Source organism: Cynara cardunculus (genome assembly GCF_001531365.2).
Source record: "Cynara cardunculus var. scolymus isolate 2C chromosome LG 12, CcrdV1, whole genome shotgun sequence".
Lineage (NCBI taxonomy): Eukaryota > Viridiplantae > Streptophyta > Magnoliopsida > Asterales > Asteraceae > Cynara > Cynara cardunculus.
Window position 1 is genome coordinate 25,806,670 of NC_037539.1, and position 17,224 is coordinate 25,823,893.

At 33.7% G+C, this 17,224-nt stretch overlaps 1 protein-coding gene across 1 annotated transcript; it reads left to right on the plus strand.

Annotated features, from left to right (window-relative positions):
• The first annotated feature begins 13,229 nt into the window (after nucleotides 1-13,229).
• On the plus strand, nucleotides 13,230-14,675 carry LOC112523797 (uncharacterized protein At4g19900-like). Its single transcript, XM_025133474.1, has one exon. It carries the CDS (start codon nucleotides 13,230-13,232, stop codon nucleotides 14,673-14,675), a length of 1,446 nt encoding a protein of 481 aa, XP_024989242.1.
• The last annotated feature ends 2,549 nt before the right edge of the window (nucleotides 14,676-17,224 follow it).

Here is a 17,224-nt window from a genome sequence, read left to right on the forward strand (position 1 = left end):
TTTTTTCTTACACACCTCCACCACACCTATCAGTCACAATCTATATGTACACACACATATATATATATATATATATATATAATTTCTTTTGAAAGACGCAATAAAGTAATATGCTCCAAGCTCCTATTATACATGAAAACGCGTACCTTACAGAAGAGACGAAAACTCTCGATGCGAACGGTAGAAGAAAATGGGGAAGAATTACAGGTGTTACAGTAAGAACTTAAGTAATCCTTATGATGCCCTTACAACCTGGATATACAATCGACTGAACGATTCTATTTTCCAAAATTTAAATATTGATGAAGTACTATCAACAAAAACATGCTAACATGCAAAAATCTAATATTGTTATGATAATGAAATTTCATGCACAACATAATGATTATACACCATAATTCATTGTCTTAAAATATTCTATATATTGAACTCAATAAGACTTGAGTACCATAAGATATGTTCGAGAAAGACAAACAAAATTGACCCTAAAACCGAATGTTAAGGTATAAAGGTAAATACCTGGAAACAACACATTAGTCACCTTTAAAAGAAAGACCATCAACTAGAAACCCCTAATAACCACGGGATACCCCGAAAAAGAAAGTCTAATATTAGTTACCATGTACTTCCCAAACTAACCAAATAGCAAGATGAAACCCACCCGATTGCAAGAAGGTAACTGATTTCAACAAGAAATGTTGTGTCTCAAAGTGCGACTCAATCTTTGTGGCAAGGAACTCGTAGAAGATATAAGAATCCTTTCCATTTTTCATATATCAGCAATCATATTAATCAACGAGTATAAGTTATAACCTTTAGAACAAACTCATCAATCTACTGCAAGTGGTTGAGAGTATAACAAAGTTATTTCAGATAACAACACTAGACATGTTGGGACAAAGAAAATTATCGATGTTAATAATGCCAGCGTTAGAAGTGGAAAGAACTTCAGAAGACGATGAGTTAAAAGGAATTTCAAACAGGTGACATCTATGCCCCACATGGATGAGACCATGGAAAGGGTCAAGGTCATTGCAAGATTCAAGAAAGAGTTTTCATGCCGAGTGTAGAGATGCAACTACTGCCTCAGAAGATAATGGACAATCAAATAAGAAAAGAACTAAATACTACTCTTATCAAAAAGTTAACAAGTTTAAAATGAACCATATCATATTTAAGATTGATTGAGCATAAATTTATTTGAAATTTATTTTAAATATTATGTAGGAACCCAAAATCCTCTAATGATTTAATAATCACAACCTAAGTTAATAAATGAGCGAAAGCAGTAACTATGATATTAGATGGTTAATAAAAATGAACAAAAACACAAATAAGATTGATGTTTTGAACAAGTCGACTGTATTGAATAATTGGAGAAGATTACAAGAACACCAAGAACACTCTTGAGTGTATGTAAAGAAAACTCTCAACAATTATCCAATTCTCACAAGTGTATACTAATTCTCTCTAGTAGAAGCGTCTTCAAAGTGTGGAAATTCAAAGTATTTTATTTCCTTAGAGGAAACATCTTTATATATGCTATCAAAACAGAATCTTCGATAATTTAGCCTTGAAACTCTATCAACGCATTTAGAATCATTAGCCTTCACGTTCCTTGAAAGTTGGAACCGTTTCTGCACTCGTGTCAGTATCTGATTGGAACACTTGTGATATGCGCTAGAAGCTCTGTTCGCAAGCTAAGGGATAAAGAGACCCAAAGGCTCTTCATTTACAGTGTAGAGGCTCTGTGTCTGGAGTTGTTGCTCTGCATCAAGTCCTTAAGCTTTTCGACGCTAAGACTTGATCTTCTTTGCTTGGCATGGGATCTGTATGCGAGAGATACCTTTGCGTCCGAGTATCTCTGTGTATTCGCAACCTCTGCATTCGAGCTTTTGTTCCAAGCTGCTTTCTAGACTAAGTCTTGACTAGAGCAAGAGGCTTTTTACTTACACTTCATGAAATAAATATCTAATAATCTCCCCCTAAGTGTAAATAAGAAAGACTCTGCTTGAATTGAAATCTAGTCTAGGAAAGCAAAAGGCCAACATGGTCCTCTGTATGTTTTGGTTGGAACGCGGCTCACATTGGTTTGGCACTAGAACAAGTGGAAGTATATATTGAGGGTGCTCGTCCCCATACACATTGCCTGGAACAATCTCTTGGTTTGAGTTCGATTGATCAATTTCAACACCACGATTGCAAACATACAATCTTAGGGCTTGAGGCGAGATATCCAAACCAATAGCCAAATAATGTCTCGTATCGTCGGTGTTAAATAACTCGACAATCGAACCAGATGACAAAGTTTATATGTTAACTTAAAACGATTTTGAAAATCATGTAAGTTTAGTTTTCTAGCTAAATAATTGATCAAACCTGGAAATGTTAAATGTATTGGCAACAATAAAACAACTTTTTGCGTTTCTGGAATACAATCTACCACGTCGTTGACTAATTGCCACGAACCTTCACCAAAAACACAAACTCTAACTTTCTCAATCACATATATTGATCCTTGAGAATTTGGAGAAGATATATTTTTTTTTTTGTAAAAACTAGATTAAAAAGTATATATCTCATATTTTAGAAACACCTAATACATAGGGAGTTGAGGAGGAAAAATGGGGTGTATCGAAAAGGAACAAACTGAAAAAAAAAAAAAAAGTTAAAAAAGAAGAAGAAGAAGGGCCCTTACGCACCGCACCGCACCGACCGGTGCGTAACGGTGGGACCATTGAACCCATCGAACCATCACACGGTCAAAGTGTGTAGTCACATCATGTCATAATTTTTTTTGCAACCACGCCCCCGTATGCATCGCACGATGCTAAAGGAGTAACGGAGGATTATTTTTTTAAGTTTTAAATTTTAAAGTTAAAAATGTAATTATTTACATTTGTTGGGTTATTTTGGTCCTGATCGCAGGTTCTACACTAGTCATTTTAGTAATAGGTTTGATAATCTCATTTCACTATAATGCTTGCTTATTAAACACCAAAAAGGATTAGCATAATATTGACGGATCAAACTGATAAAAACACAAACCAAATGTTTATTCATAGCTAACCAATGTTTACAATACAAGAACCTTAGATCTAATATGAAAAATATTCAAAATGGCTAAAAATATATTCGTAGAAGATTTAGAGAGAAAAGAGATCTATCACAAATGTTGAATCAAAGAAAATGAGAGATATTCTATTCAGCTGAGAGAAGGAAACATTTATATATGAATTCCTTAATTGCAATACTAGTCCTCCATGAATCAGCAAACAGCTCCGCTACCCTTGATCTTTGAGAGAATGTGAGGCGCAGTCCCTTGAAATAAACCAGTAACTTCTCTTTATTACGCCTTTAGTCCCTGAACTTTATATCTGACAAAAGTAAAGATTGTATTAAGAAAGTTATATTTTTCAACATCCTCCCTCAATCTTGACTTTTGAACAAGTCAATCATCCTTAACTTGGAACACAAGTAATTATGATGACTAATTCCAAGAGTCTTAGTAAAACTATCAACAGGTTGTTCAGAGAAGAGAATCTTTACAACTTTAATTAAACCTTTACTAATAGTTTCACAAATTTGATGAACATCAATTTTTATGTGTTTAGTCCTTTCGTGAAAAATAGGATTATTAGCTATTTGAATAGTAGATTTATTATCACAATATAAAGATATAGGTAATAAAGAAGAAAAATTAAGATCAGTTCGAATTTTTAGAACTCATAAGACTTCACATGTTGTTGAAGCTATAGCTCTATATTCAGATTCGGCTGAAGACCTTGAAAATGTACTTTGTTTCTTATTTCTCCACGAAATCATAGAGTTACCTAGATACAAACAAAAACATGTCACAGATCTCCTAGAAGATAAACATTTACCCCAGTCAGCATCAACATAAAAAGTTAATAAAAAAATTTCTGTTCTGGTAAAGCTTACTCCTTTACCAGGAGACAACTTTAAATACCTCAGAATTCTTAAGGCAAGTTTTAAATGAGATTGTCTAGGAGAGTGCATAAACTGGCTTAAGCAGTGAACAATAAAAGCAATATCTGGTCTAGTGGCAAGCAAATATATTAGTCTTCCTATTGAGTCTTTGATAACCATATTGATCACATAAAAAAGGATCTTTATGATTACTAGAATCTGTAACAATAAGATTCATATCCATGGGAGTATTACAGGGTTTACACCCTAAATACCTAAAATCATTTAGCAATTCCAAACAATACTTTCTTTGAGACATATAAATACCATTAGAGTTTTTTAATATTTCTATTCCCAAAAGGAATTTTAGTTTACCTAAGTCTTTTATGAGAAATCTGCCTTTTAGAAAATCTTTCACCTTTTCAATTTCAGACTCGTTACTTCCAGTAATAATAATATCATCAACATATACCAAAAGAATAATAAACACATATTTAACCTTCTTAGTAAAAAGAGAATAATCATTTATACTTTGAATAAATCCATGTTCAATTAAGCACGAAGACAACTGGCATACCATTGACGAGGTGCTTGTTTTAAACCATATAAAGACTTAACTAATTTGCACACTTGTTTATCACTAGAATTATAATACCCTTCAGGCAATGTCATGTAGACTTCTTTTTTTAGGTCCCCATATAAGAAAGCATTGTTAACATCTAATTGATACAAATTCCATTTATTTTGAATAGCTAATGATATGATACACCTCACAGTTACCATTTTTACAACAAGAGAGAAAGTTTCTTCATAATCTAAACCTTCTCTTTGACTGTACCCCTTAGCAACTAGGTTCGCTTTGTACCTCTCAATTTCCCCAGTGGATTTATACTTTATTTTATATATCCACTTGCAACCTATGGCCTTTTGATCCTTAGGCAGATCAGTAACAATCCAAGTACCATTTCTATGTAAAGCCTCCATTTCATTATTCATAGCATTAACCCAATTCACATCTTTACAAGCTTCTTGAAAAAATTTAGGTTATATAGACTTATTTAAACTAGATATAAAACAAAAATATTCAGAAGACAAGAAGAAGTAATTAACAACCTTTTCTAATCCATATTTTACTTTCCCTTCAATTATAAAATCATCAAATTTATGTGGAAATGCCGAAACTCTAGTAGATTTTCTAGTCTGTTGGCTAGATGATGGTAAACTAGAGTTATCCTCAGAATTGAGAATAGAAGAACGTCTTTCATCAAGAGGTTGATTACTAGCAGCCTCATCAGAACTACTTAGGAGTTGCCATCTGGTAACTCTATTATTTTCACTTTGAGTTAAAAATTCTTGATTGATCAACTCATTAGAGTTGCCTAGAGGCTCCTCATTGGCAGAACTAATCGGGCTACCTAGTAACCTATGGTTATTAGGGTCAGTTTCTAGCTGATATGTAGATTTATCAGCTGAATTTTCTCTGTTACCATCATAAGGCATGACATCCACAACTTCATTAGAGGAACTATGAAAAAAGTTTAATCTATGAATATCATCATACTTAGATTCATCAACTTTGTTAACTCTCATCTTAAAAGGAAAGAAGTTTTCATAGAATTTAACATCACGAGAAACAATACACCTTTTGGATTCCAAACTAAAAAGTTTGCAACCCTTTTTTGAACTGGCATATCCTAACATCACACACTTTTCAGATTTTGAAGAAAACTTATCTGTAACATTAGGTATGACAGCAAACTAAGACACCCAAAGTTTCTAAGATGAGAGCGAACAAGTTGAAAACCATATACTAATTCATAAGGGCACTTACCATTTAACACAGAGGTAGGGTCTCTATTTATCAAGTAAGTGGCAGTAAGTATGTATTCATTCCACATATTTAGGGGAACTCCTCCCTAAAATATAAGAGCCCTGGCTACGTTTAGAAGATGACAATGTTTACGTTCAACTACCCCGTTTTGTTGGGAGTATATACACAAGACGTTTGATGTAAAACTCCTTTACTTTTAAAAAACTCGCTTAGTTTTTTACTCATAAACTCAGACCCATTATCACTTCTAAATATTTTGGCATTTTTTTCCAAACTGAGTACTGATTGGATTATAAAAAACAAAAATGTTTTCTTCAACTTCATGCTTGGCTTTTAATAAAAACACCCAAACAGCCCTGGTATAATCGTCAACAACAGTAAGGAAGTACTTATAGCCCTCCCTACTTTGAACATGATAAGGACCCCAAACATCTAAGTGAACAAGGTCACCTAAGTCCTTGGATTTATGAATGCTGGATTCAAACTTTTCTCTAGTTTGTTTGGCTTTATGATAGATGTCACAGGGACCACAATCAAGATTATCAATTTTTAAGTCAGTCTTTAACAATTTTAAGACTTGGTCAGCAGGGTGACCTAGTCGATTGTGCCATAATTGGGCAGAAGCTAAGCAAGAAATATTCAACCTTTCAAGATTACAGGAGGACTCACAGGCAAAATTTTGATCAAAATAGTATAGACCCCCTTCCTGACTACAAGTCCCCACTACATTCGTTCGTAATGAATCCTGAACATAACACTTTGACTCATCAAACCCAACACAACTTTATTGTCCTTAACAAGTTTATGCAAAGACAATAAGTTAACATTGAAATCTGGAATAACCAACACATCAAACAAAGTAACATTATTTGACAAAGTAAAATCTCCAATTTTGTTTATTTTGGCTTTAGTTCCATTTGGATGACTAACTCTGAGATCAACCTCAGAGATATCAACTATGTTATTAAGAATATCAGTATTATGAGTCATGTATTGATTTGCTCCAGAGTCAGTGATCCAACTAGAATTGTAAGATTTACAAATACCTGCCATATTGGCAGAAACACCTTTACTAGGTTGTTTTTGCTCAATAAGTCCAAGAGTTTTAGTGATCTGATCTTCAGAAAAATGAAATGAAGAAGGGGTTTGAACAATTTTAGAAGGAGAATTAGAAACACAAGCATTATTAACCGTAATTTTAAAAGTCTAGTTTTGATGTCTGAATCTATTCTGAAAGTTATTAGGAAAACCAATAAGTTTAAAACATCTTTCAATAGTGTGTCCAGAGGCCCCACAATATTTGCAGTTAAGAGTAGTGTTTCTGCCAATTCTTCGTTTATTTTCTATGGTCTTGCTAAGAAAGGCACTGTTTTGGGATTTAGGCCGAGTTTGGGAACAATTACTCCCCCTATGAGATTCTTCTCTATAAACAAGTGAAAAGGCAGTTTTAATTAATGGAAGAGGATCCCTAGTGAGAATATTGCTTCTAATAGGTTGATAAACATCATCTGACCCCATTAAAAGCTGCATGAGTTTAATGAGTTGAGTATGTTGAAAAAATCTTGAGAAGCTTTACGTGTGCAGGAAAGAAGTTTAACAAGAGCATCAAACTGTTTCCATAAAGAGTTGAGTTTATGATAATACTCTGAAACAAAGTTTCCATTTTGACTTAATGAGTTAATTTTTTGATGCAGATTAAACATAACAGAACCATCAACTTTATCATAAGTCACTTTTAATTCATCCCAAACTTTTGAGGATTCTTTGGAAAACACCTGCCCCAAAAAGAGATTCTCTGTCATTGAACTCAGAATCCAAGACAGGACCACAGAGTTACATCGATCCCACTATCTTTGTAAGACAGGATCATGTATAGGTTTGGGACAGGTTCCATCAATAAACCCAACTTTATTTTAGTTTCTAAAGCTAATGTCATAACACATGCCAGACTTTATAATTTTCAGTACCACACAGCTTAACAGTAAGCAATGAGGTTCCACTAGTATCATTCGGATGAAGATACAAGGGATCTTCAAAGTCAAGACAAGTGACTTTGGATTCCATTGTCTTACCAGTACCAACTTGGGAACCAGCCATAGCAAAAAACAAGCACAAAGCACACAAGGGAAACAGAAAAGATGGAAGCAGGATTCCTAAAACACTTAAAGTGCTTGGTCAAGATAACTGTTTAGATCCTCACATAATAAACCACACACAACAAAACAGCAGGAAACAACACTTAACACAACAAAAAAGAAAAGAAACACAAGAACAGAGAAGATAAGGACAAGAGCAAACCTGAATGAGCCAACAAATTTAACCTAAGTTAGAAACCACAATATAACCCAGAATTACCTGAACAAATAGAGATAGAGAAAGACAGAAAATATAGGACCTGTCTTACTAAACAAGGAACAATAAGACAGAAGCTACACTAAAAAAGGAGAGGTACGGGAGGTACCTTGAGAACAGGGAGAAAATAACCAGATCTCAAGAAACAAAGAAGTGTCACAGTTGAACCAAGGGCACACGATTTTAACGATCTTGGCAAAAACAAATGGTAAAACAACTATTCATCCACTAAACAACTAGATCTAAACTAAAAATAAGGACAACAGAAAAAATAAGGAAAACACAACACATACGAACGAAGGAAAAAGAATATCGCGGTTTGTGCTGCTAGACGAGATCTAAGCTACATCTTACGTAATCCAAAACACACTAGTTGTTCATCTACTCAAAAAAGGAGATCCAAAATATGAACACAACAATATACAGAAGCAAAAGAATATATGAACAAAACAGAAAGCACAACCAACTTGAGTATCATAGTTAGGACCGGTGAATCGAGATCTAAAAACAGATCTATGCAAACTGAGACACTAGAACCGTTCATCTACTCAAAAGAAGGAAATACAATATATGAACATACCTCTACAGAAATGAAAGGAAAAGGCGGTCTTGGTCAAAAGAAGATCATAAACGATCTTTACACCAAAATTACAAAGAAACAACTTCGAATCAAAGGACGGATCAAAACACTTACCTGAGTGATTCAGATGAATGAAAGATAGATCTTAATAGTCATGAAGACGAAAAACCAGATCTAACAAGCTCTGATACCATGATAAAAACACAAAACCAAATGTTTATTCATAGCTAACCAATGTTTACAATACAAGAACCTTAGATCTAATATGAAAAATATTCAAAATGGTGAAGAATATATTCGTAGAAAATTTAAAGAGAAAAGAGATCTATCACAAATGTTGAATCAAAGAAAAATGAGAGATTCTATTCAGCTGAGAGAAGGAAACATTTATATACGAATTCCTTAATTGCAATACTGGTCCTCCAAGAATGAACAAACAACTCCGCTACCCTTGATCTTTGAGAGAATGTGAGGCGCAGTCTCTTGAAATACCAGAGTAAAACATACAATTTTTTTTGACAAAAAGTATTGCGGAGACAGGATTTAAACCAGTAACTTCTCTTTATCACACCTTTAGTCCCTGAACTTTATATCTGACAAAAGTAAAGATTGTATTAAGAAAGTTATATCTTTCAACAAACCAAGTCAATTAACTAACCTGCTCTAAAAACTTACCCATTAACTACGTATGTTTATGTGGTGTTTTGATATCAATTAGGTAACGCTTCGGTGTTCATCTAAACCACTAAATCACTCAAACCGTCCACATCGCATCACACCGTGAATACGTGGTTTAGAACTTTTGCAGTGCGGTTTGCGGTTTTAAGTCATCAAATCACGGCTAAAACCGCACCACACGGACATATTTTTTATATATTTTTTAAATATATATCTATACATATGATCATTTATCAAATGAAAATAATTCATACATTATTGATTATTGAGTAAACTCTAATTTTGTTAATATAAGATCATTTTAGGGGTCGTTTACTAAACACTTACTTGGTAAGTGCTTACCGGATAAATTTCTTTATCGGATGAACATGAGAAGGGCCAAGAATCTTACCGGGTAAGAGCGATGAGAATGATGGAGAGTCTTACCAGGTAAATGAGGATGACGACTCTTACCCAGTAAATTATTGCATTCGATATGTTTTGATGTACTAAAATCTTGCGCATCAAAATAAATCATAGTGTTGACTCCTGTCGGTAAGCGTTTATCGGGTAAACAATTAGGTAAACGGCCCCTAACATGTTTTTTACTATTTTTCTTTTAAAAAATATTAATGGATATAATTTTCATGGTATACAAAATACAAACTCACACACGTATCATATGTATCTGAATGAATAGTGAATAGTAACCGCAGCAAAAGAAGTGGAAATGGGTCCTTTATGAGAAGACAAATTAACAGTGGGTAAAGCGAGATATCTCGTAGGGTTTAGGAGCTGAGAAACTCGCCCCAACAGCATGCAACATTCCAGTCAGTAACCAAGACGAGTTTACAAATGGGTAATTTAGAAGCACATGAAGTCGCATTTGTGACTGTTAAGTTGTAGCCTCCTTCATTGACTTTTATTCTGACTATGGATCCCACTCACTTCCATGCATGATCTTTGGAGACATATCATATATATATATATATATATATATATATATCTTACGTACACGTAGGGGGAGAGGGAGTCGAGGATGGTGGTTGCAGGTCTGATGAAATGGGATGGAGTTTGAAGAAGATGATCAATGGTGTGGCCTCCACTGTTATTAAAAAAATTTGAACACAATTAAAGCCTACTCGTTTTTCAACACTCTTCCCATCCCCTTTTCCCGCGATCCACCTCCACATTTATACCCAAGATCAAAACCAAAGCTAAAAGGTTGTTTATCAAACGCACATAAAAATCACTATCACTATTCTCAACTATCTCGTGAGCTAGCTGATTAATGATATTTGTCAATAAATTGTTAGTAAGTGGTTTTTATTCGATAATCGTTAATTGGGTAAGAAATTTTCTATCTCACTTATCATGTAAGAACTTCAGTTCTTCTTATGTCTCTTATCATGTAAGATTTTCGGTTCTTTTTTTGGAAGGACTAATCCCGACAATTTGACTGTAAGACATCAACTGTGATAAATTCAGTGGCTATAATTTTAATTAATTAACAACTTTTTTTTATCAAGTTTTATATAAAAAATTTAGATATACTTTCGATAAAATAATTTTCCAATTTTTATCAAATATTCATATGTGTTATGTACGATCAATTCATATATGATAACTATAGATATTTTTGTTATTGAAATGTGATTATGTATATTTATAGATATTATCACATGTGATAATACATCACTTATATATGTACGCATATTATCATATATGATATATACAAAAATTCACAAAGTGAATCATATAGACCTTATGTTAAACGAAGTTTATCAAATGTGATTCAATACATGGATCCAAAAATTTGAGAAAAAATTGTGAAAAATATTATGAATAATTGTAGATATCACATGTGATATTTGATGAAAATTTTGATTTTTTTTTATCAAAGTATATATGGAAAAAAATTATATAAACCTTTATAAGATAAATATGACTTTATTAAATAAGAAATTAATAAATGTAAAAGATATAATTAGATTTTTATAGATTTATTCCATTCAAAATATAATTATCCTAATTTCTAAAATTATTTTCTATTTTTTAATTATATTATTTTTAACTAATGGATTATGTGGCTCATAGCACTGATTAGTTTGCTTCTAGCATGATCATTTGCATGTGTGTGTGTGTATATATATAATATAAGCGAATGATCGTATGAGAATGGAAGTTAAAGTAAGAAACGTAAGAATGGATCTCGATCCTTTATCACTTTTAATCTCACCCTCATTTCCATAAATTGCACTTATCAGGGGGATTGATCTGGTGCATCTATGTGCACCACATCAGTGTGGATCTTCAATTACGATTGATTCAAAGATGAAAATTCCTTCTTAACTTTGATCACTTTCAATCTCAAATCCACCATTGAATTGCGCTTGATACAGGGATTGATATGGTGTATCTTGGTGCATCTCTTTCTAAAGCAAGAAGGGAAGAGAGAAAGTTTACTTTAAGAAAGACCAATTCGTCTTTTTCATAAAGAAATCTCTGATCAAGGAAGCCACTGCCTATGAATCGACGGCTCGTTCTTTACAAGCACGTGGTCAGAGCCCCAGGCTCCTGCCACTACTTAATGTTGATCAGATGAATTGATCCTGCTTGATCTCGATCCAGCGTTGGGCAGTTGTCCCGCGACCGGATCCAGAGGCGTAGGACTTCTAATTCTACGTTTAAAGGGCTTTGTTTCGGTCTATGGAATCTCAGTTCTCATCCTAATGTGCATCCAAATGTGAAGATCATTTTTTACGCTTCTTATCTTAACTCTTATTCTCAGTAGGACCCAACCCTATACATATTATATATATATATATGTATATGCGAAGTATCCTATGAGAAAAAAAGCTATGGTGATAAGCGCAAGAAGATGTTTGAACCATTTATCATTTTTAATCTCATTCCCACCCATGAATTGACCTTTAGAAGGTAATTGACTCGGGGCATCTCGGTGTACCTCATTAGCATTGACATTCAATTAGAATCGATCCAATGATGAAGATCCCTTCTTACCTCTCTCTCTATATATGTATATATGTGTGTGTATGTGTGTATGTTGAAAAAAAATTCAATGTTCTATTTTATTCTTTGTCTATGTCGATGTTATAATACGATTTTATGTGTTTTTAAGAAAGTAATAAAAAATTTATTTTTGAATAAAATATAAATTTAAATATATATAATAATTATTCTAATTATATTTTAGATTTTTTATATTTAAATGAGATGTTTATCATGTATTTGATTATGTTAATATGCTCTTAGTTACATGAATTTAAATATGGAGGTTTAATAAGTTGTACTTACGCACAATCTACTTGTAATCTTTAATTTTAAGTAACATGTATTAATAAACAGTATTTTATGCATAAAAAATGATTTTTAAGAGTTTTTATCAAATATTTTATAATATGGTATAGATATATAAAATTAAAAAAAAAAGATGTAAAGATTAAATTACCGGACTTGAGTAGTTTTTAACAGAGTTAGTTTTAAAAATGAAAATGTTTAATTTTCAAATGAATGATAACTACATGTACCGACTTCTTTTAACTTATTTATATCAATACAACTCTAAACTTATTTCTATTTCCAGGGTATCCGAGTAGAATTCTCATCTATCACCTACTATAAATAGAAACCCCCCTGCCTTCACTTCACTATATATCTCACCGTCAACTTCTTTAGCCTTGCATGCAAATTCGTCACCACCGACTCTCTCTCTCTCTCTCTCTACAACTATAAACCAGTTTCAGGTAACAACTTTGCCGCCATTGAAGCACCATCATGCATGCTATTGCTCGCTTTCTCTCTTCCAGTTGATCACCATCTCATGATCATACACATATAATGAAACACTACACCTCAATGGAATTCAACACCAAAAACAAGAAGAGATCTCTCTTCGCTTTGATTTCACTCGTTTTCCTTTTCTTGCTATCTTTCAATGGCGCTTCGATCTTCTCCGTCAAGATTCCTTCACTGGGTTCCCACTCGCCGGGAAAACCAGTCCGAGACTCCAGAAACTTGATCTCGGTATCTTCTTCCTCATCGTCGTCTCATGCAGTAAAAGGAGAAGCTCCGTCTACAATTTCAATTCCTCATTTGAAATTACAGACCCATTCCGTCGAAAAACCAGTCGCCAGCGCCGGAGATTCGAAGAACTTCGTCTCTGTACCTTACTTCAGGTACACGGTACAACACCCACAAAAACAAATGGCTCCGGCGAAAGAAGAAACCCAAAATATAAATCCAAACACCCATTTGCCTCTTTTGCGTAAATCCCACAGTTTATCAGTTGAATCTGAGGATTCCCCAATCAGAAACAAGAAACTCTTGAAGACGTTGGCTACTTTGGGGTCTTCTCGCGGCCGCCGGGGAGACGATTTTCCGGCGAGAGTAAAGGAACATTTTAGCAAGAAGAACGACAGCGTTTCATGCAAGGTTCGTTTCTTTATGACTTGGATTTCTCCATTGAAGTCGTTTACTGAAAGAGCATTTCACTCCATCGAATCCATATTCAAAACCCATCCAAATGGGTGTCTTCTGATTGTATCAAACTCGTTGGATTCGATCAAAGGACGACAGATTCTGAAACCCTTTTCGGACAACGGGTTCCGAGTAACTGCAGTTTCTCCTGATTTCTCTTATCTGTTCAAGAACACCATGGCAGAATCTTGGTTTTCAAGGCTAATCCAAGGTCATGTTCATCCTGGTGACATCCCATTAGGCCAAAACATATCCAATCTCCTTCGTCTTTGTTTGTTATATAAATATGGTGGAGTTTATATCGACACAGATGTTATTGTCTTGAAAAGTTTCGCCAAATTGAAGAACTCGATCGGAGCACAAACAATCGATCCAAATTCCAAGAACTGGAGCAGGTTGAATAATGCAGTCATGGTGTTCGACAAAATGCATCCCTTACTCTACAAATTCATTGAAGAATTTGCTCTAACTTTCAATGGTAATAAATGGGGTCACAATGGTCCTTACATGGTTTCAAGGGTGGTTTCAAGGCTGCAAGGGAGACCTGGATTCAATTTTACCGTTTTACCCCCGATGGCGTTTTATCCTGTTAACTGGGACAAGGTCCGGATCCTCTTTCGTGGGGCTAAAAACGAGTCGGATTCAAGATACTTGAAGGGTAAACTTGAGCAGATTCGAAACCAAAGTTATACCGTTCATCTTTGGAATAAGCAAAGTAGAGTGTTTCATATCGAAGATGGGAGCATTCTTAGAAAGATTTTATCTGTTCAGTGTATTTTCTGCGGTTCATCTAGCAACGAATATATCGCAAATACTATAGGATAAAGATCGTTACCCGATCGACTTTGTGGTGATAGAAACTAACGCATCGATCGATCGATCTTTGCTGTAAATGTTGTCATGAACTAATTTGGTTCGTTTTGCATTTAAACATTACAAAGACATGTCACATATAATCAGGATCAAGAATTCAGAATTTGTAGAGTTGCGATGATATACATACTTACTTCATTGAGTTTGGATTGTTTTTGGGATCCAGATTTAGTTATAAATACTTTTTGCATTAAAAGTTGTACATTTGATATGCATGGGAAGTTGTACTTTTGGGGGGAAACGAACAAATCAAATTCAAAAACAATAATTAAGATGTTATAATGATGTTGTGATTGCTCATCTTATTCGTATTCATGGGAGTTATGTGATTCAACTTCCACTTACATATGGCTCCATTTATTTTTAGTAAATATCAAATTCAACCAGTTTATCGTCGTAATTACGAACCTGACTGTCACAATTATATATTTGTGTTAATTTTTTTTATCTTTAGCTAGATCCACAACATTCCGGACCTGGATATTGCAAAAGTAGTGACATTTGGGATAGAGAAATGGTGAAAAATCCAATTTGAATAAGGGAAATGGTCATTTCTATTAAAAAATTTATAAATTAAAACAACAAAATTATCTTAAAATAGCAAAATAATGTTTGAATTCACTTAAATAAAATCATTCTTCTAAGATTTTCCGAAAATCAAAGTTGGGAATCATAAAATAGATTAAAAAAAATAAAAGCCCTAAAACTCTCTATAATTGGGCTCTAAAATTTCGGGGGTCTCGTTCCATATCTTATATCGGACAAAGAACAAGAAATTCGATTAAAAATCTTTCGTCCCAAATTATCATTTCTTTTATTTATGTTCATCAATCACATAAATACACATCATCAAATAAACAATAAAAACATGATTTAAATAAATTAACATCAAGTTAAAATCTTATTCGTCTTCACATGATTGATGGGAAGTAAGAGATAAAAATTTGGAACAGGAAATTTGTATTCAATAGATACACAATGACTTACCTAATTCAATAATTTTTTATCCTTGCTTGATAATTAAGCTAAATACAAGCGGTTGCTTAATGATTAACGCATTCATAATGAGGTTCTTATTGAGGTTCCTCTTGTGGTTCTTACAAGAATCACTACTATGGGACAAACGTTCTTATTCAATCACATGTTCTTATTAGAACACAAGTACTTGAACAAGAACCCGAAATCTTGTATGCATTACTTTTTTGTCATTATTTTATTTTTATTATTTCTTAACCATATTTTTAATAAATCTATAAAACATATGTGTTAAAAATTGACACAAAAAATATAAAATTGTAATATTCAGGTTTGAGATTTGAATTAAGATTTTTTTTTGGATTATATATATATAAGAAGGTGTGTGTATGTATAATTGTTTTTTATTTGAAGTAAAATCAATTATGGGAAAAAGGTAAATCATCTGTATGTGTGTGTGTGTGTGTGTGTGCCGCCATATTAGTGTCTCCTCTTACTATTTATAGTAAGAGGGAATTATGTAAAGGGTTTTTCATACTTGCTTCATTAGAAAAGTTTTTCTTGTGAATTGTACGATTTGGCAGAAAAGAAGAAGAGAATCAGAATCAAGATTTCCTTGTTTAAGGTGAGTGTATTAAGCTTTTAGTATAAATTGTTTGCATACAATTCAGTAGTTATTGGAACTGGTTATTATGATTTATATTTCATATTGTACGGATTTTTCTTAAATCGCCCGAGTGTTGACCGGTTTATTTTTAAACCGCTCAAGTGTTGTCCGGTTTAGAGTTAAATCGCCTAAGTGTTGTCCGGATATCATCTTAAATCGTCCAAGGGTTAACCGGTGTAAGCCTTAAACCGCTCAAGTTGTGTTTGGATTATAAATCGCTCAAGTTGTGTTTGGATTATAAATCGCTCAAGTTGTGTCCGGATAATAAACCGCTCAAGGCGTGGTCGATTTACCTTCTTAATATCCTAAGTATTTGTCCGGATATCATATCCGAACAAGGCTGACCGGATTTCAAATCCGGCTAATGTGTTGAAGCATTTTTTAGATGTAATGGCGGTGTAACCGCGAGAGAGATGAAATGGCGGTGTAACCGTGAGAGAGATGTAATGACGGTGTAACCGCAAGAGAGATGTAATGGCAGTGTAACTGCGAGAGAGAGAGAGATGAAATGGCGGTGTAAACGCGAGAGAGATGAAATGGCGGTGTAACCGCGAGAGACATAAATAAGTTTATATATCAGAACAGGTTTGATTCTGAACTGGTTGTTTGGAAAGTATGTTGTTTGTTTGAGAATGATACACTCACTAGGCCTTTTTGGTCTAACGCTCAGTTGTTGGACTAACCTGTTTTGTAGGTCATCATACCTTGCAGGATAAAGGAAAGGGAAAAGTTTAATGTTGATGACATTTGTTTACTCATAAATGTAGTAAAGAAAGTTTTTGTTAGTCTTTGTTTTGTAACAATACTATTTTTAGTATTATGAGTTTATGTATGTGGATTATCTGTATATGGAAATTGT

Bases quoted from the DNA above. Each gene is read 5' to 3' on its own strand.
- LOC112523797 (XM_025133474.1), top strand. From the start codon at position 13,230: ATGGAATTCAACACCAAAAACAAGAAGAGATCTCTCTTCGCTTTGATT.